This window comes from Opisthorchis viverrini, assembly GCF_000715545.1.
Source record: "Opisthorchis viverrini unplaced genomic scaffold opera_v5_177, whole genome shotgun sequence".
NCBI classification, from domain to species: Eukaryota; Metazoa; Platyhelminthes; class Trematoda; order Opisthorchiida; family Opisthorchiidae; genus Opisthorchis; species Opisthorchis viverrini.
The window spans coordinates 671,573-691,207 of record NW_008751830.1 but is presented as its reverse complement, the minus strand read 5'-3'; the positions used below and the strand labels follow the sequence as shown (position 1 = coordinate 691,207).

Genomic DNA, 19,635 nt, shown 5'->3' with positions numbered 1-19,635 from the left:
ATTCACCTCGGAAGGTGAAACCGATAACTTCTCTCACTTCCCGGATGTTGGCCTTAAACGACGTCGCGGTGGTACACTGAAACGATCGGTGTACCGAGTCCGGGCAGTACACCAACTTTAATTGCTTTGTGCCGGTGAATCAGAAACGGAATCTGATCCACAGCCTAACTAACAGAGCGAAGTAAATATGCTCTGATGAAGCTCTGTACCAGGGAATGCTAATTCTCACCAGCGTTCTTAGAGACAATGGCTTTCCTAACACTTGTTTTATAAAGCACTTGAACAGGGGAAAAGCCAACGCTGTCGGCGCTACAGTATAATTAAACAATAAACTCCTGTTTAGGAGCGAAGTACAGACAGACTTACTAAACAGAAGACTTTATACCAGTTTGAACAAAGTGTCCCCGGCCGCAACACTCCCAACCTGGTTCATGAGCAATCGTCTGTGTTCGTTTAATCTCAAAGATGGAGTGACCATCCACGTCCACAATATGTTACGGTACTCATTCTCTTTTTGCTGTACAAGGAATTACATTGGACGCATGACTAAGAAACGCCTCTGAAACGGCAAGGCCGATAACTGGCTCGGACGTACAACGTCAAGCAGACACAGAGCACAACGTGATATCCGGCCAAAGATTCAGTATTGTCTACAAGGCGCATGCTAATCAATTCAGATCGGTACAGCAACGCATAATCACAATGTCTGGAGTTATTGCCATACAACATGGTAGCCCGATTCTTTGTGGCAAAAACGTTTTGTCCACGTATTGCACTTGCACTGGTCCGATTCAACTTCCCCCACGCATATGCCCTGTGCTGAACACACAACCACAGCACTGCCTGTATTGAGAAACTCAGATGATTCTATTGGTGACTTGAACCAAATTAAACTCGGTCTCTGACAGTTGGCCAGTCATCTCTAATTTGACTTCCTGCTCGTGTACACCGTGGTCATTAAGGTATTTTACATACGGCTTTCTCAGTCTTTGGAACTTTGAGACTTGAAAAGAGCTTGGGAATTTCGGAAAGAAAGAATTCAGTTTATCCCGATTAAATTGTTAAATTACATTTAGTGTGAAAGTGTTTTTCAGGAGGAATGAACTGTTCACTTTGGATGAAGGTTTTTTTCTAATGAGGGCATCACATTTTTTGCAATTTTGCTTGTGAATCCGGGACCCCAACTTCAGCATTCCAGTCTCTTTTTACCGCCTGCCTGATAAAGCCTGCTTGATTGAGTGCTGCAAAACACGTAATACAACGCGTGGTTTGATGACCCGATTGTGTTATAAGCATAATATTGATTTTCGTCAAGTTATTTTGTTTTGTTTTTTCTGTGATACTCAGTTACACAAGGACTGAATAGGGCTTTGTTTGTCTATATTAAAGCGAATCACAGACCTTCTAGCATGTTAGGCTTCATAAAAGTGTAAATATGTCACTCGGTGAGTCTGTCTCTAATATTTTGACAAGAAAAATTAGGACTTGACTGTATAGTTTTAATAGTTATCTGTCTTTTTATATACCATCTCGAAGCCGGATATTTTTGACCCAAAAGCGATTTCAATAAGATGAGATTCCAAGGGTCGGAAGCTAATCTGTGTAAGCTTAGTGCACAATGTTCCCAGTCCAGGAAACCCATTAGGAGGAACGATGAACATAAATGTAGAGAGGAGCAGCAGAAACCACCCGTTTTGAAGCGCTAATATGTAATCCAGGTGCTATTAGTTCGTGAGCAAACTGACTGCGCCAGCGTTACTTTGTTACTATGTACTCGAGTGAATATTCGTCTTCAGAGAATGTCATCAAAGTATAGCTAATTTTTTTACTCTGACAACAATGAAATATTGCTGATAAATGATGAAAATATGGTTGGATGTGGATAAATTAGTTATATTCACTAAACTTTTGTCGTTGCTTGCATCGTATCAAAGGTCTGTAATACATTCTGAATTATTCAACATTTCTCGATAAGCTTACATTTAGTTGAGCTATACGCTCTTTTAAAAATCAGAGAGTTGTCAACGAGAGACCCAACAGAATGTTCACTGAACCTCACGGTTGTAAGAATTTCCAAACGAATGAACCTAGTCTTGCTTCAGTTGGAATAACATTCTCGACTCGGCAAAAGTAAGAGCTTATCACAATGCTGTTCGACCGCTGGAGACCGAATGGTTAAATGGTTAACCACCGACCGGGAGATTTGAAAATCCCTCGATTTTTGTGGGATGTGGACTGCTGATGATTCCCAATGTGGATGGACCTACTTTTAATTGATCCAGCATGGATTGACCTCCTCGACGAGACGAATTAATAGTTGAAAACTGCAAAGTCTCCCCACACGAGGAAACTGCATAGGCCTGGAGAAATCTCATCAGATGTGTTCCAGCAATGTAGTGATACACTTGAAATAGTGCCACCATTTCAAACAGAATTCATACAGTGACGCGGAGCAGTTAAATCAGAAGATGCAGTTGTGTTAAAACAATCCAATAATCTGCAGTGCCTTATTGGATCAAAGGTTCACCAGCATGGTTAAATCATAGGATTATTTACAAAGTAGAATTGTAACATAAGACTCAGTCTGGCGTTTCTTGTGTATTCATTATTTGCCTGTCAGTCATTTGTATTGGTTGGTCACATGCATACCAGATTTCATGGAAAAAATGACCTCTAGGAGCCTAAATTAACCGCACCACCTGACCGCCGCCAATAGAATCCTACGAGCATTGCGGGCTACCACCAGAGTCATCTGTGGAGGTTTCACCGAGAAGTAAATGAATACGAAGCAATCGGAAGTGCTAATATCTGGTTTTGACAAGAATGAAATTTCATTCTGCATTTGGCTCCCTTGGGGATGTGATCTATCACGTGATTATCCCACTCGTTCTAAACGACGGCACAGCCTAGAATAAATTTTGCCGCCAAGATTCTCAGGCACATTTTACGCAATAATCACATGCAAAGACACTGCTGTGGGATGAGAAAACACCATCAAGAGTGTAGTACAATCTATTTTTCCTACTGGAGTCTCGGTTGTCTTGGTGGACGAAGAGAGAGAAACTTTCGGAAGACTTTGAAAACTAATTTGTCTAATTGAACACAACATTTTGGGAGATTTTCAAAACACCGTAGCATGAGTCAGTTCACACGGTTAATTGAATATGGAAAACCGCCAAAAATGGTTCAATAGAACACAACATAGCCATATTATTGTAAGTTTCAGGTTGCAGATGAACAAGATCATAAAGTAAAACTGGTGGAGAGGGGGATACAACTGTATAAACTACAATTCATATTATCGTCCATTCAGTTCTTCATTGGTTAGAAATTCAACCAGTTGACGTCAACTTTACTTTGAGCCCCCCTGGCACTAGAGTGACACACTTTAGTTCACTGATATTGAACTCCGACATCAGTGTTAAGAACAATACGTTCAAACAAAACACTATATTATGATATATGAAGGTGCAGTTGGCAAAGCTGATGAATTAACAAACAGTTTAAAAAAAACTAACAATCCGGCTGGGCTCTAGAGGAACCCCGTTTCAGAGCATTGGGATGACAATAGCAGATCTACTGAAACTGAGCAATCATGCTACATTTTACAAAAGGCTTGGCAGAAGCAAAACACGAAAACGCTGCGTGCTGTGATTAAACACTATTCTGGGACACCTCAAAAAGAGGTATTTTAGCACAACCCTACGTAAGTAGCACTTATAAGGTGAACAAGCAATGAATGCTTCATTTCAATGCTCATGGCAGGACCGCAGCTTGCGATTTTTAAATTCATGAACCATGAACCTCAGGCTTATGTCGGTTCCAACACTAGAACACCGAACGTTAGACAGCCCGTCCACCAAATTCAATGCTGTCCACTTCGCGGGCGACGAATTTATTTCAAATGTATAGTGTGAAGTGTTCATCTACTGTAACAAGACAGAAGTAGAACTCAAATTGCCAACTACCGTGACGTATGGTTGTAGAAATCGACTGTAATCCGCTCTCTGGGTCAATGAGCTTCAGGTCTTTCCCATGGATGCAGATACATGGGCGTATAACAGTATGGTTTTACAAGGATCAGAATATAATATTTCAGTGTAGTTCTGTTATTTGTTGTCCTGAATGTGTGAAAGATACTTTTGTTTATAAGTATGATCGCTTTTTAGTGCAATAAGCCGGAATTGCTAATAAAAATTGTTGCTGCACATTCAAACAGTCTAGTGCGGGGCTACTACTTAAATGTCCATAGATTGTATTAAGACGTGTTCTCAGAAAACAGATGAGCGTCTGGTGGAAACGTTCTTCATGTCGCTTAAGGAAGGCTTTCAAAAAATTGCGGGCCCAAATTTTCGATTGATTATTTTCAATAGGCCTAGTAAATCTCGTAGCTAAATTCCATCCGTGAAATTCTCGTTTGAACTTTTTTTTATCCAACTGTACACGTAAATTCAGGACGTTGTCCGTCAGCGAGTTTGGTAAGTTTTCACATGCAAATGTATTCATCTGTCTTCTCGTGTGATCAGATTGCATAAATATAGGCTGGTCTGCTCAGTTTAGCCTAAGAGATTCGAAGGTGATACCAGCAATCTGAGTGTTTAACAGCTGTCTCCAATAGGACTCACGTTGTGTGAACATATTGGTAGCATTAGGCTATGTCGGTTACTTTTGTGCTAGGATGTGGGAATGCCTTAGAGAGGATTCTCTTTTAAGTGGTGGGAAGTGTAACTTCTGCTAAACCAGAGACCAGGGCTGAGAGTATTAGTGCACAGGTTATGATAGCCATAATCTTAGAGAGGCTTTTAAGTGGTGGGAAGTGTAACTTCTGCTAAACCAGAGACCAGGGCTGAGAGTATTAGTGCACAGGTTATGATAGCCAAGCCATGAATCAGAAGGTGTATGCACTAATAAAAGTCTTTACTGTGGTTGACAGTAGTTTACAGAAGCGATTTGCAGCGTGTATAAAATAAAGGCAACATAAAACGTGGAGCAAGTCAAAAGGGAACTTATCGTATGTGAGAGTCCCTTGGTAAAAGTCCGGACGGTGGGAACGTGTTTTCTCCGCAGTGCGACTGCTGCACGTGATCCATCATTGTCCGTGGACTTGGAGTGTTTGGCTGACGCCTTGCTCCCTGCGTGCGCGCGAGTCTGTGTGTGTTGACTGTGTTCGGGTTCCCATATATGTAGGTCGGATGGCGCGTACGTGGGCGCGTCAGTACATGAGTAGTTGCTACGCTCACTAGGCGGTGCAGACAATCGATGTCCGATGAGTCAGCTTAATGTGACATGTTTGTGAGTATGAGAAAAAAGACAAGTCTCGTGATCCAGTGAGCGACTGTGGCCTGAACAGTCAAGTATGGGGGCGACTGGTAAGCCGGAATTGCTAATAAAAATTGTTGCTGCACATTCAAACAGTCTAGTGCGGGGCTACTACTTAAATGTCCATAGATTGTATTAAGACGTGTTCTCAGAAAACAGATGAGCGTCTGGTGGAAACGTTCTTCATGTCGCTTAAGGAAGGCTTTCAAAAAATTGCGGGCCCAAATTTTCGATTGATTATTTTCAATAGGCCTAGTAAATCTCGTAGCTAAATTCCATCCGTGAAATTCTCGTTTGAACTTTTTTTTATCCAACTGTACACGTAAATTCAGGACGTTGTCCGTCAGCGAGTTTGGTAAGTTTTCACATGCAAATGTATTCATCTGTCTTCTCGTGTGATCAGATTGCATAAATATAGGCTGGTCTGCTCAGTTTAGCCTAAGAGATTCGAAGGTGATACCAGCAATCTGAGTGTTTAACAGCTGTCTCCAATAGGACTCACGTTGTGTGAACATATTGGTAGCATTAGGCTATGTCGGTTACTTTTGTGCTAGGATGTGGGAATGCCTTAGAGAGGATTCTCTTTTAAGTGGTGGGAAGTGTAACTTCTGCTAAACCAGAGACCAGGGCTGAGAGTATTAGTGCACAGGTTATGATAGCCATAATACGAATCAGAAGGTGTATGCACTAATAAAAGTCTTTACTGTGGTTGACAGTAGTTTACAGAAGCGATTTGCAGCGTGTATAAAATAAAGGCAACATAAAACGTGGAGCAAGTCAAAAGGGAACTTATCGTATGTGAGAGTCCCTTGGTAAAAGTCCGGACGGTGGGAACGTGTTTTCTCCGCAGTGCGACTGCTGCACGTGATCCATCATTGTCCGTGGACTTGGAGTGTTTGGCTGACGCCTTGCTCCCTGCGTGCGCGCGAGTCTGTGTGTGTTGACTGTGTTCGGGTTCCCATATATGTAGGTCGGATGGCGCGTACGTGGGCGCGTCAGTACATGAGTAGTTGCTACGCTCACTAGGCGGTGCAGACAATCGATGTCCGATGAGTCAGCTTAATGTGACATGTTTGTGAGTATGAGAAAAAAGACAAGTCTCGTGATCCAGTGAGCGACTGTGGCCTGAACAGTCAAGTATGTGGGCGACTGGGTTGCTACAAGAGCTCTACCATTCTGCTGTATTGGGCAAAACAGTTACACCTACAAAAACTGCCCATAGGAACTATAGGAACGGTTTTTCAGTAAGAATCTCCAGTTGGCATTTTGCGCGAATAATGCACTGTTGATGTAGGTTCAAAAAATTGCAACAATTATTGAATGAACATGTAGGCAATACGCGAACTACCTGAGTAATCTGTACTTATGAGAGATACATTCGCTTCAACTTCAATACATGCAATCTTGATCTCAGTATCAAAACAACTTATTGAGCGTTTATGCTACCGGTGAAAGGAAGAAGACCTTAGCTGCGGAATTGTTTGTTAGGAAACACCAACTGAACAGTTACAGACTATTGGACAGGAAATCGAAACTCTCATATGCACCTTGTTTATAAAATTGAACATTAGTCTTCCCCTTGAACCCGTCTTCATGAACTCTCCTGGATACCCATTGACTATAACTCAAATGTAAACGAATGCTACAAAGCAATTCCACAAACTCTGTAATAAATCCCACTTTCCAATAGACGTGAAATGGAGTTATGAGAAAACATATTACTCGCATGTCTCCTCAGTAGCATCCACCATTACATACCTCCCCCATCTACAGGTGGCTCGCATACCACCGATTTTTATTTACTTCACTGAGGTCGGTTCCAGCGGCTGGTTGATTCGGCCGCTACTTGGGTGTATCATGCTACTTATGAAGCTGAGTCCCATTTATTCTTTTCGATCCTCGCCCGACCGCTTCCTGCAAAACAGACCATAAAGGCGATACATGTAGGCAAGTTGACCTGGTGGCCTGTATCTAGCCCTCTTCAAAATATTGGAAGAAATCGTGGTCGCACATATGACAAAATATTTTGTTTGGTGCTATATGGATCGACAAGAAACTGTCCGCAAAAAAGGATCCGTCAACACATATTCCTATCTTCAAAAAGGGTACGCGTGCACATTTAATTGAGTCCCGCCCGTCCCGCTGCTCCATAAACTTGAGTCTTACAGGATTGAAGGAAAAAAAACCCTACGCTGGGTCAAAGCGTTCTCATCAGGCAGATGATGCAGCGTGAAAATAGGCTCGAACTACAACTCCCCAGCTCCGTCCTCCATTGGAGTTCCTTAGGGTTCAGTTTTGGATATACGTCAAGGACCTTTCAAATTTTCTCTCAAGTCCATGTCTGATTTTTTTTGACGACTCGTAATCCTGGAATTCCAATGCAACCGCCCACCGAACTGGTGTAGACGCTGCAAAGCAGTAGTCGTTGGACTGGCACCTTCCTCTGAATTACGAGAAGCGCGTCCATATGTCATTTGGAGGAGACTCAAGAAATGCTTTTGTTACGCGTGGTGAGAAAGGACCAGAAAACATCATGAGGATAGACGCCAGAAAGAATTTGGGTATCTGGGTCTCCTCAGACTTGTCCTTCTCAATGCACCATGAGAAATCGGCCCAAAAGGCATTCACCGTTCTACAGATGATGCGACGCACCTTCTCCTGTATTACTCTCATGGACTTTCAAATACTCTGTGGGGCCTACGTCAGACCGCTCCTTGAATATGCGAACTATGTTGTCTACTCAGGACGCACAAAAGACGTGATTCTCGTTGAGCGTGTCCAGCGAGATGCCACTAAAATGTTTGCCAGCCTTAAATCCGCGGACTACGAAACGCGTCCTGCGGTGCTTGACCTGTTTCCCTTAGAGTATCGTCGCCTCCGGATAGAACCAATTCTTACTGATGCCCTGTTTGAACAAGGCTTGTCCAACAGGTTTTTCAAAGCTGATCAATGGTAAAAAAACAGCGAACACACGGCGGGGACAGGTTTAGAAGCTTTTCAAGCCCAGAGCGCACACTTTCATCGGACAAAATTTTTTCTCATTTTGGGTAGTAGCTGCGTGGATGATCCTTCCTCCGATGGCTGTCCGTGCTTGTTCCAAAACCCAGTTCCAAGCACTACTAGACATTTATGCGAGTGCTCACGCTGGAAAGCGTACTGCCCCGCGCTGAGAACTTACAGAGCAGTGCTACACCCTTTTTTCACTTGTGACTTCCAGGTGAACAACAACCGCTAAACGACAAGAACAAAACAGACCCCGTAAACTTGGACGGAAGCCTTGATCCTGTGTACTAATCCATGAACGCGTGAACACTGCGTAAAATCTACTTCGGCATCAGCTTGCTAGCTGTGGCCTCACAGGTGCTTTCTGGTCTTATTATTTGAGGACTCTTTGAACACAGATACGTGAAAACGAAGCTGAAAACTGATTTAAAGTTCATGTTCTTACCCTCCGACAGATTTTGGAACGGTGACACAACCTCTAGCAACCAACAATGATCTAACTCCCCTTGAATGCCGTCTTCCGCTCTGTTGTACGTCAGGCACCATAGCAATCGTTGCGGTACAAGGGTGCCCCCATGAATACTCTATCCTCTTTAAGCGCTGTAGGCCAACACCCATAGGGGTGCAATAGTCTACGTAATCGATCACCTAATTTCACTATATCAAGTGGTGTCAGGCAAATTCGTGCATCTTCACCGTTAGGTTTTGCTATATGGTTATGAATGAGTAGCCCCAACCCTCTAATGCCTTTGAAGTTGGAAAACTTCATAGGCGTTTCGTCACACATGTTCTGTACGGAGAAGACGTGGTCCTCCTTACATCTAACACTAATTTTGGCGATAATAAATAATTTGAGCAATTGACCTGTGATTAAAGGCTGTGAAATGTACAGTGCTCCTGCCAAATTGAACAGGTAGGAAACCTCACCTCATGATCCATTTGAGGTGGTAGATAAATCCGTCTGCACGGGAAGCTGATTTATGCTTTGTAGTTCCGCGAAAGATGATATTTCAATCTGGATTTGAAGGCCATAGCAGCTTCTGAAAACTTGCACCACGTGAGGCACAGACCTGAACTCAGCTCACCTGACAAGGTTTGAGTCTACAACGCAGTGGTGTCTCCCTGTATTAGTATATGGGTGAGAAACCTGAAAACTGCTAATTGTTGGCTTTTGACCGTCGCTGTCTTCGGTGTGGTTGTGAAACTGAGGTCAGCAGTACTTAAGTCCTTCAAATGGTATCCGGAATGGATGAACCGATCACAATCTCTAGAGTGTGTTGAGGCTGTGTATGCTAATCGGCCGACTTCATCGAAAATCTCTCTTCATATAACCGCTAGAAGAGTGGAAACGAGCCACAGGAAGTCAAGCGATGAGTTGGGAACTTGGCAGTTCCAGCAAGCTCAACATGGATGATCCCCGTCATATCTGTGGGTGATGCGGGACATATCAGTGGTTAGAGAAGTTGCTAGAAATGGCCAAGTTGCGCTCTTATTATTGTCCACGCATCCGGGCTGTCGTTCTCAATGCTTCATTTCCCTTCCTGATCTGTCCTTTGCAACATTCACACCCAGCTCCAATACTAACGTATCAGTTATATCACTTGCCGCAGCTGATGCGTGGCAATCTATATCTATTTTCCCAGGTAGCCAATGAATGAAACTCTGCAAGTTATAACAATTGTACAACAAGTATGCTTTGTGGTCCTATATTCTGGGGTTGGCAACTCGTTATCACAGATGGGGAACCTTCGTCAGAGAATTTCGGGACTTCTCAACTTCTTTTTGACCGTGATACGTTCAGTCCGAGGTAGGTATTCAAGAGAGCTTTCCTCTGGTGGAGGAGAAGCATGTTAGAAGCTCGGGTGGCGTAGGATTTTTTTTCGGGTTGTTCTCTAAACTCGGCAGTTTGGTTGGAAAGATTTCATCGTAAATCGAGGTTACATACTGCGTTATTAGGTATGGAAATGAAGCTTATAAGTTAGTCTGTTGTTGCATGCAACCCCAAAAATACTGTGACAACAAAGTGCTAGATTTCATGAGGTTTTTTTGTTACCGTTGGCACCAAGCTAAAATGATTTATCCGGCCATGTTGAACGATTGGACCCCGTGCAATTCTATTTAACAAGGAAAGTGAGGAATTTTGTAATAGTGTAAGCAACTGCCCCTGATTAGACTACAGGTTTTCTTTCGTTCAGAGCACTTAGATGAAAAGTACAGAAATGCGCTTCATTGAAAAAAATAAGAAACAGAGTATAATTGGAACGACCATAGGTAATGAAAAAAGGATATGAAATGTTTATTCAGTTTAATCGTTGAAATCGCGTGTGATTTATTTGGTATTGTACGTGATAATCTTGCGACATGTAGATGTAAATACATTTTAGTAGAAAATGCTTCGTATGGGGTCTTGCGATACATGCAAGCTGTTGATGTCCTTTAAACACTCAAGCCATGAAAGACCGTGGTGCCTAGCTTGATCATGTCCGAATACAGATGGCTGAAAATTGTATCGAGAGCATTGTATTCAGACACAAAAACTGTATGCCTTCATAGATCATCCACAATTCACCTCAGGCCAAAGCTATCGTCGAAAGGCTTTGGTTTAGTCTCAAATAGGTCGAACGCAAATAGCCTGTCGGATGATCACAACGCACACTACTGTGTATTCGCTATAAACGTCATACACGAATTCGTCTGAAAAAGGCTTTCACAATTACACCGAACTTGAAGCAAGTATTCCTATGAAAACGCTAGCATGCGTTTGATTTGAAACAAGAGGATAGAGCAAGAGTTAGCATTTTATAGGCAGATTTTGGGTTCAAAATTTGGCACAACCTTCGATCTCTAATTCGCACTTTGAAGTACTCAGCTAAAACCCATTTTCATGAGATACTATCTTACCTGTTCCAAAACGTAAAGATAGGTTTTACAGAATGACCTTTTGAAATTAGCAAGACCTCTCTGTTTTTTTGTTATTTTTAGCTACTGATTTCGATAGCCAGTCTATTCTACATGCAAACTACAAATGGAGAAAAAGGCAAAAAGCTTTCTGTTTTGGATAACACAAATAGTCAAAGAGCAACCATATCGGAGAAGATTGCGAGTGGTAAAAGTTTGTCAGGTTTGAGGGACACGAAGACTGTAATCAGTCCACTCGCAGAACATTCAAATACGAAAGCAAGCCGGAGGTTGGGTAAGAGGGAAAGAAAATCAAAGAAAAAACTGAGCACAGAACCTGACTTAGAACCAGAAAATGGTCCCTTATCCAATGTTGGTATGCAAAGTGGTCTTAAACGTGGCGAAAAGAAGAAACCACACAAAAGAAAACAATCAGAAAATATCGCACGCCATAGTGGAAAATCGGTGACAGAGACGGGACAGCAAACAGGAGGCAAATGCAGATGTGACTCAAGGTCAGATAGCTGTCGAAATATTGTGGGTGAATGCAAGGATAAAATAAAATCAAAGAGCAGTTCTGAAAGAACTAGAAAATCTAGGCGGCAGAGAAAAAGTCCCGCTTACGAGTGGGTAAATTGTCCCAAAATATTTGACGTTATCCTCCTTTCCGTTCCTCAACCGGACAAGAAAGAACTCGATAAAGAAGGATGTCTTACCAAGTGTGCTGATCATTCCAATATACGCTTAGATTCAGATCGGCATTTCAGACGTTTTGCAAACAAATGTTACCACTGCTGCACATCAGAAGAAGGACTAGCTCTTCTTCGGAGTAGACCGACAAACCCCGAAACAGTTGCCAACGCCAAGGCGGGGCAAGCAACTACACCTACAGGACTCGGAGCCGCTGAGGAAGGAAAACAAGAATGGACAGACAATGAGTATGATATCTGTTTGAAACGTTGTGCGGCATTATCGAACGAGTGTCATAGATACCACGGCGAACAAGCACTTCCACAGGTGTGTCGTGACAATGCGCTGGGTTGCGAGAAAAGCTGCAACCCTTCGGAGAATTGACGAGAATATTTGAATGAAATTTTGGTTATTCCTAATCAGAATGGTGATACTGTTCCTTAGTTTGTTCATACATCTATGTTACTTGTCAGTCACTTGACTGCCTTTCTAAAGTGCCGAGTAAGCTAACTTACTAAGTTTATGTTTGTTATACGAAACTTCATAATCAGATCGTTTTTGACTACATTTCTTTTGACTACTGGAGGTGCTGCGTTGCACAAACTAGGTGGGAACTCTCTAAATGTTTATCGCATGCGGACAGATTAGTGAAATGCTTTGTTATTGTGAAGCTTTGATGGGGGTCAGAAGTACTTTTAGGAATCGCTCAAGTCAGACAGCAACAGCCGGCTGGTGGACACTCTTATGTTGGCTGCCACCAGCTGAAAGCCAATTATTTGGTGAAAATAAGATCAGATGGATAGATTCTGGGTAGGAAGCACATCACTGGATAGAGGAAGAAAGTGACGTTGCATCATAAACACAAAAAAACCATCTAGTTGGTTTTTGGGTCAATAAAATTGCAGATTAGGTTTCTCCCTTAATTCCCCGTGTAGAAAACGTTTATCGATGCCACTATGCAATGAGCTTGTTGTATACAACTGGTTTAAAGGACACATGCATAGTGCTTTAATGCTTGACCAAATAGAACTTCTTGAAATGTCAAGTCTGCAGGACATACTGAAATCCCCGAAAAGGACTGACGAGATATCTGCTTCCTGAGTATAGGGGGAATATTCGGTGAAATGACCACGACCGTATATGAAAGCTCTCACCAAATGGCGTAAAAAATGCTGAAAATTAAACCAAAGATGGGAGACATTTAGGCGGAGTCATGTGCTTATAACCATAGAAGTCAGTGATTTGCTTCAAAACATCCTGTGTATAAAGTGTCTGGGTTTTAATGAACAAAATTTTACCAGCTGACAGAAGTTTGACTTAAACTTAAACTTCAAAACATTAGTCATGGAGCCAACTGATAGCCCGAGCAGAAATTTCTGGTCTAATCGTCTGCTGAACCATTCGAAACAGTTATCTGCTTAATCGTAGGTTTGTTGACTGTGGGTAGCAGCATGCTCGTCTCGGCACGACCAAACATATGCACAGCCGGTTATAATTAATAAGGGTGAAGCTCGAATTCTACAATAATTGTTCCATGAAAGTTGGAAGACTGTTCGATACAAAACGATGAGGGTGAATTCTCCTGGTAAGCAATCCGAACGCTTCTTCTGACTTATCTGCAATCTCTGCGAAGGGCCTACAGATTGCCAAAGACGGGACTCAGAAGTCTACCTGTACAAACTTGTAGATGGATAACGAAAACCCTGGCCACATAGGTGATTTAACCCTTTTTGTGTGTGGCCAAACTACACTTACCTGATGAATTTCAGTCAAGGAAAGGTGGTGACGTGGTGGACACGGTCAGAATTTGACCATACCTGCATTTTTGGTGACTTTTCTGCTAGTCGCGGTGGCAAGACCAGCCAAGGATTCCAGGCCACAATTTGAAATCGCAATTTGAAACCAGCTATGCTGCTATGGTTCGATCCGACAATATACCTGCATTTTTGGTGACTTTTCTGCCAGTCGCGGTGGCAAGACCAGGCAAAGATTCCAGGCCACCAGTTACTGCGTCGCAATCTGAAATCAGCTATGCTGCTATGGTTCGATCCGACAAACGTGAACGTTTTGCGATAAATTCTTCCGGCGGATTATGCTAGCCGCAGATAAATCTAACAACCGTGTTGGCGTTCCTGGAAAAGCTTCATTTGTGGTCTACGCTAGGTCTAGTTGTGCGGTACTAGAGACCTGTTTTAAAACTGAAACTCTTGTTTATTTGGTGTTTTTGCCGAAATGTGAAATTGAATATATGGGTATAAGAAGACAAGCGGTTTTCACATTCGCGGAAACTCGAACATGCAGATCAATGGCATTGTGGATCTTGAAACACGTTATGAGTAGCCATTACTCAGTTTAAACTCCTTATTTCGCTGGCTCATCCAAACTGAAGATTACAACAGAACTGAGTCTTCTCTATAGTATTTTGCAAGAAGTCGGCAGATGTTTGCATAAATGTAGGAATCAAACACCACTTTATGACTTTGGAAAACGGAACAGTGTTACGAACCATCAGTGCTTCCATTTTTCTGTCAACCTAGATGGTAAGTCAGATGAATTCTCACATTTGAACAATATAACTGGGTTTGAGTGAGTGGGGCTGAGAAATTAGTGGGGCTGCTCAACACCTATGATAATAAAAACGGTGTCAACGTAATGCATATACAACAGATCTTTTTATCCACAATTTGCCATTAGACTCTCTTAAGCTATCCTATTATTTTGATGAGGTTGTCACTACGAAAAAAATGTTTTTGGCCATCAAATATAGTTGTCACATTTCCCCTACACACTTTGAGGTAATCATTGGTGAAAACTAACAGGAGACCTGTTTTAGGATACCGGCTAACAAGCATTCGTGCGAAATGTCATAGGCTTTGGAAAATCGGCTTAATCTCGTCAACCATTGAACAGAAAAGGGAAAACTTAGGCTAAGCAACAACCTCTGGAGCGGACAGCGATCATTTGTGAACTTGGTAATGACCCTATGTAAACAACCAAATTGCCCGACAGTTTGTGTAAAGCGTGCTTAAAAATACCTGTCTCCGTAATCTATCAACCCACATAAGTAAAGTTTGTTTGACATTTTTGTAAACGCCTATCCGCAGCTAAGACGCGCTTGTAATTCTAGTTGAAACCGTAATCAATTCTGAGTAACCTCAGGTGCAACAATTTTTCAGACTATTGAACAGCAAACATTTCTGAATTTGTGACAGGTCGACACAGGAAGGAACCAATGCGAGATGTTGTAGATTAGCAGTGCCCTGTGAGGAACTTTGACACACCATATTAATGTATTTACTTGATGCCTTCGTGTTATTTCTAAAAAAAAATTACTGAGCACAAATTATCGAACTGAAATTTTGTAACCGTGTAACGTCTGTGGCAACAGTGACCTTGAATGAAGAACTAAACATATGCCTGCATAAAATAGTCGGTGCATGTTAGGCGGAATTCCACACAGAGACTGATTACTACTCGAATTTAGGCGCTGCTAAGCCCGAGAACACTATCCGGCACAAGACTGGCCAAAAGTTCGGGCCGCTTGCAGGTCCGGTATCAATCCGAGCTCTAACTGGTCGATAGTCTGGACACCCTATCATGATTCAGTGTTCGCCGACTGTCGGTTGCCAGTGGCGCATCCAGCTGTCAGAATTTTCAGGTTGACCCGGCAACGCTGTACGTCGCGCTGTACAATTGTTTTCGAACTGATTTTGGGCGTTAATTTATGTCGTACGCGTTTTGTGGTTGTTTTTGACGTGAACGCTGGCTTGGGATATTCAGACCCAGAACGAAACCGAAGAAAATACCGTTATTTCAGATCCTTGGAAATCACTTATATGTAAGTAGGGGTTAAAAAACTAAAAAAAACAGCCATGTAGTGGATGAACACTTGGCGGTGGCAAATTCTGAATGCGTAGTTTAAAATTTATACCCTTTATAAGATTCCTCTTTATAAAATAATATTTGGAGTTGTTTATGAATGTCCGGTGACTTTGAAAAATCCTAAATCCTCACCTGGTAAGACTATTATCGAATGACGTAGTGGCCGTATGGAATATGACCATGTTTCACACTGCAATGGATTACTGGATTCCTGAGTCTACTCAAATGGAGGTTTTCAGCTTACATTGAGGAAGATTCGGGTAGTCCACTAACGTTGAAGGAGCTAGGAAGCCAATTTTAAGATGCTAAATGTGAGGATACTACGCTTTCATCAGCAGATCGAATGTGAAAATCAACCATTCTGTTTTCATGCCCCACCCTCGAAATGTGAAGCGCCAGTGTGACTTTGAGAACTGTGAATAAACAGCTCGGAAGTACGGACGTGAAAACATGTTTTTTTAAAAGAGCTGTTGATAAACCACCTGAAGTAGAATGTAATTGTATCAAAAGTCACTGAAAACTTGCTCAGTTATATTTTCATAAAACCACACAAAATCATGTGTTATGACCACTATCGCATTAAACTAACTAAGTATATTAGGTATTCACTAATCAAAGTTGGGACATCCTTACGGTTTCACTTGAAAGCATTTAGAATACGAAGATGGTAGATGATCGGATTATGCAGAAATGTTCCGACGAACAGAAGTGGGCACACTTTTGAATACAATCAAGATTTTTTGATATTTTCGAAGTCGGAATGAAGTGAATTTGATGAGATTTTACTGTTCAAATGACACCAGGCGAACTCGAATCTGGTAAAATAAGAACGCGCATGAGTAAAACTTCAAGAACCCTACGCATAGTGTTGACTAGCATACGTTGCCCACTTTTGAGTGGTTTTATCGAGTATTTATAAACGAACAAAAAACGGAATGTCTAGTCATGGTGACAACTACGGAAGTTAAACTAGTGGGCTGTACTGTGTTTTTGCCCCATGAATTTATTGCTTACAATGATAACTTCGTTTTCCAAACTGACAGTATCTGTTGGCAAACAGGTGGGATTTCACTTCATTCTCAGCTCATTCAACCCTTCGGTGACAACTCTGTAACAAAAAACGATTGCCGGACAATCCCTGTCACAACTTCAAGAGACATCGACTTACATTCTTCACTGCTTTGAACCAGTTTTTTCTGTATCAGTGACAGTCATTGTGAGGATATACAGCTATATGTAAAATTTTGGTTTAAAGCAGATATTGAAAGCTGTTCTTAGCAGTTCTCTGAATACTTCGGAAGCCCTCGGTAACAAAACAGTCATCCACTTTTGCCCGTCTTTTGGAAATATCACGGCTTATGGATTCCGACCTGTTGTCTAACCTGTTCATAAGAGACGAAATTCGATTGCCATAATTAGGGATATCCAAAAACGCCCATCCATTACCCAGGACTTACCCGAAGGAATGCAACCCGATCCATGATTCACCCATACTCTTGCTACTCAGCGTTAAGAAAACTGTGTGAGCTCCACTGCCGTGCACTTAGTTCAAAAGATTCTTCACCATAAAACAAACTGTCTGAGAAACGAATAAATCAGTCAACTGATCAATACGTTCAACATTCACCTGATTGCCACCAGCCACCAAAGAATCCCAACAGAATAGTTCAGACTGATTTATTGAGTGCCATTAGATTTTTCTAAGACCTCGAACGAAGATCACTGAAAACATTTGAGGCAAGTGTCCTTTGGTCATCTGGCTCCTGTCTGTGTCATCGCAAAGGACACATGAAGGCCTTGAGACAGACTAGGTCTAGCAATCATAGTGCCCAAGTCACAAATTGGTCAAAAGGTGTTATCACTTTAGATCAGTCTTAAATCTTCTTGCAAGGTTAGAACCATGTAGCCTTGCGACTGTAATGTCTGGAACTAGTGCCTTTAGACCAGTGTGCTTGCAAGACTTTGCACTACGAATTTGCCATCACTGGCGATGAAAGTTATGAATGCATAATCTCTAGTGTGTGGAATGTGTGTGAAGGTTGAAGAAATATGAATATGAGATGGAGGGGACTGAAAAACCCATAATCACTGTGGAAGATTTTTGTCCTGAAAGTTTCTCTGATCGTCTTGCGCGTCTGGACTTTCCGTGAGGTGCTAAATGACAAAGGGAAACGCGGCCGAGCGATTTTCAGTATGGTATTCTCTTAAGTAAATGCTCCAATGGGAATACGGCCTTCTTAGATAACCTTATTTAACCTATTACAAACTACTCTGAAACCGGATGCTAGTGTAATAATCCAATGATATCACAGTACAAGTTAATCCGGTTGGGTGATATCTTTCGCAGTACGCAGGAAGTAGTACCAGGTCACGCTGTGATCTCTTTTTTCTCTCCTGTTCACTCCGCCTACTGATCGTCGTCACTTATCCGAATGCAAAAGGCCTATATGCCCTGAAGAGCCCTATTTATATCCTTTTGGAGATCAGTAAACCCATGTAAACTACGTTCACTTAGGGCCATTAGAGTAAGAACATTTGTATAATCATTCTAACTAGTGGATTATAAATCTGAATAATATCCAAAATCCCATGGGTTGCATGACCAAAATGATGAATTGAAAAAACAAGGTAATTAACTAGCAAGCCCGCTTATGACGTGTTTTTCTGTATTGCTTAAATAACTAAACGTTGCACCACTTCCTAATCACCAATCTCCAATGGTGCAACCTAACTTGCTCTTTTGCTCAGAGAGTCAGCTTCTTCAAAAGTACCCGTTTTCATATAGCTCGAGAATTTTTCATCTAACGACAGTTGGCACAGAGTTAGGGACAGTTGTCTATCAGTGATTATGATGTCTGGCCATTTATGCCTCGTTAAACAAGATCATAAACGGTAAACTGATACGCGCATTGCCACATTCTTAAAAAAAAACATTTACTCTTCTATTTAAGCCATGAGTCCTCAGCCCATGTCCGTTAGACTTGATTGGCACAGTATCACAGAACATGAGCTTTTCAGGTGACCTGTCTTCTAATGGACATATGGAAAAATCCAAAATCGTATGGGCATTTTTAGCTAGGAGATTATTGGCTTTTAGTCAGATACCAGTTGATCTGTTCATCAGGCTCCTTACAAGTTCTAGTGGGCATTTCAACTGTCACCTGATTCGGAATCGTCACAGTAGGTCAGTCTGACATTTGGCCGGCCGAATCCTACTGTAATTGTTTCGTGGAATTTGCGGTTCCGGTTACTAATAACATAGCTATTTGGTCTTAATGGAAGAGCTAAGTGGATGTGCATAAGTGAAACTGTAGGTCAACGGAGTTTGTGAAAAAGACCTCCTCAAATGTGATGAAGATAGCCTGCTATGAAAATAGTAAGGTATGAACTGGTTGCAACTTTGGCTGAATAGATATACTTACTATACTCATCGAATCTAGGACTAACCATGTCTATTCAGAACTTTTTCTAAGAAAATCTCATAGAATCAAGGTAAATCAAGGTAATAGCCTGCTAATAGTAAGGTATGAACTGGTTGCAACTTTGGCTGAATAGATATACTTACTATACTCATCGAATCTAGGACTAACCATGTCATGTCAGAACTTTTTCTAAGAAAATCTCATAGAATCAAGGTAAATAAAGGTAAATAAAGGTTATATTGGTCTAAAAAGCATTTTGCTTTACAATGACCAAAGGATATTGGTGTGTGTGTATGTATACAGATAAACGGAATGATATGACATATATGTTCTATTATTTGTAATCTGCATCTCAAAAGTTGATGAGGGAAGTTGGGTAAGATCTTATGTATTCGTCAAGCGAATGTTTGAAAGTCTCGAG

General features: G+C 41.8%; 1 protein-coding gene across 1 annotated transcript; it reads left to right on the top strand.

Annotated features, from left to right (window-relative positions):
• Window positions 1-11,334: 11,334 nt before the first annotated feature.
• Window positions 11,335-12,294, top strand: T265_07507 (hypothetical protein; the record flags this gene model as incomplete). The annotated part of the gene is made up of 1 exon (XM_009173044.1): window positions 11,335-12,294. One exon carries the CDS (start codon window positions 11,335-11,337, stop codon window positions 12,292-12,294), a length of 960 nt encoding a protein of 319 aa, XP_009171308.1.
• Between the last annotated feature and the right edge of the window lie 7,341 nt (window positions 12,295-19,635).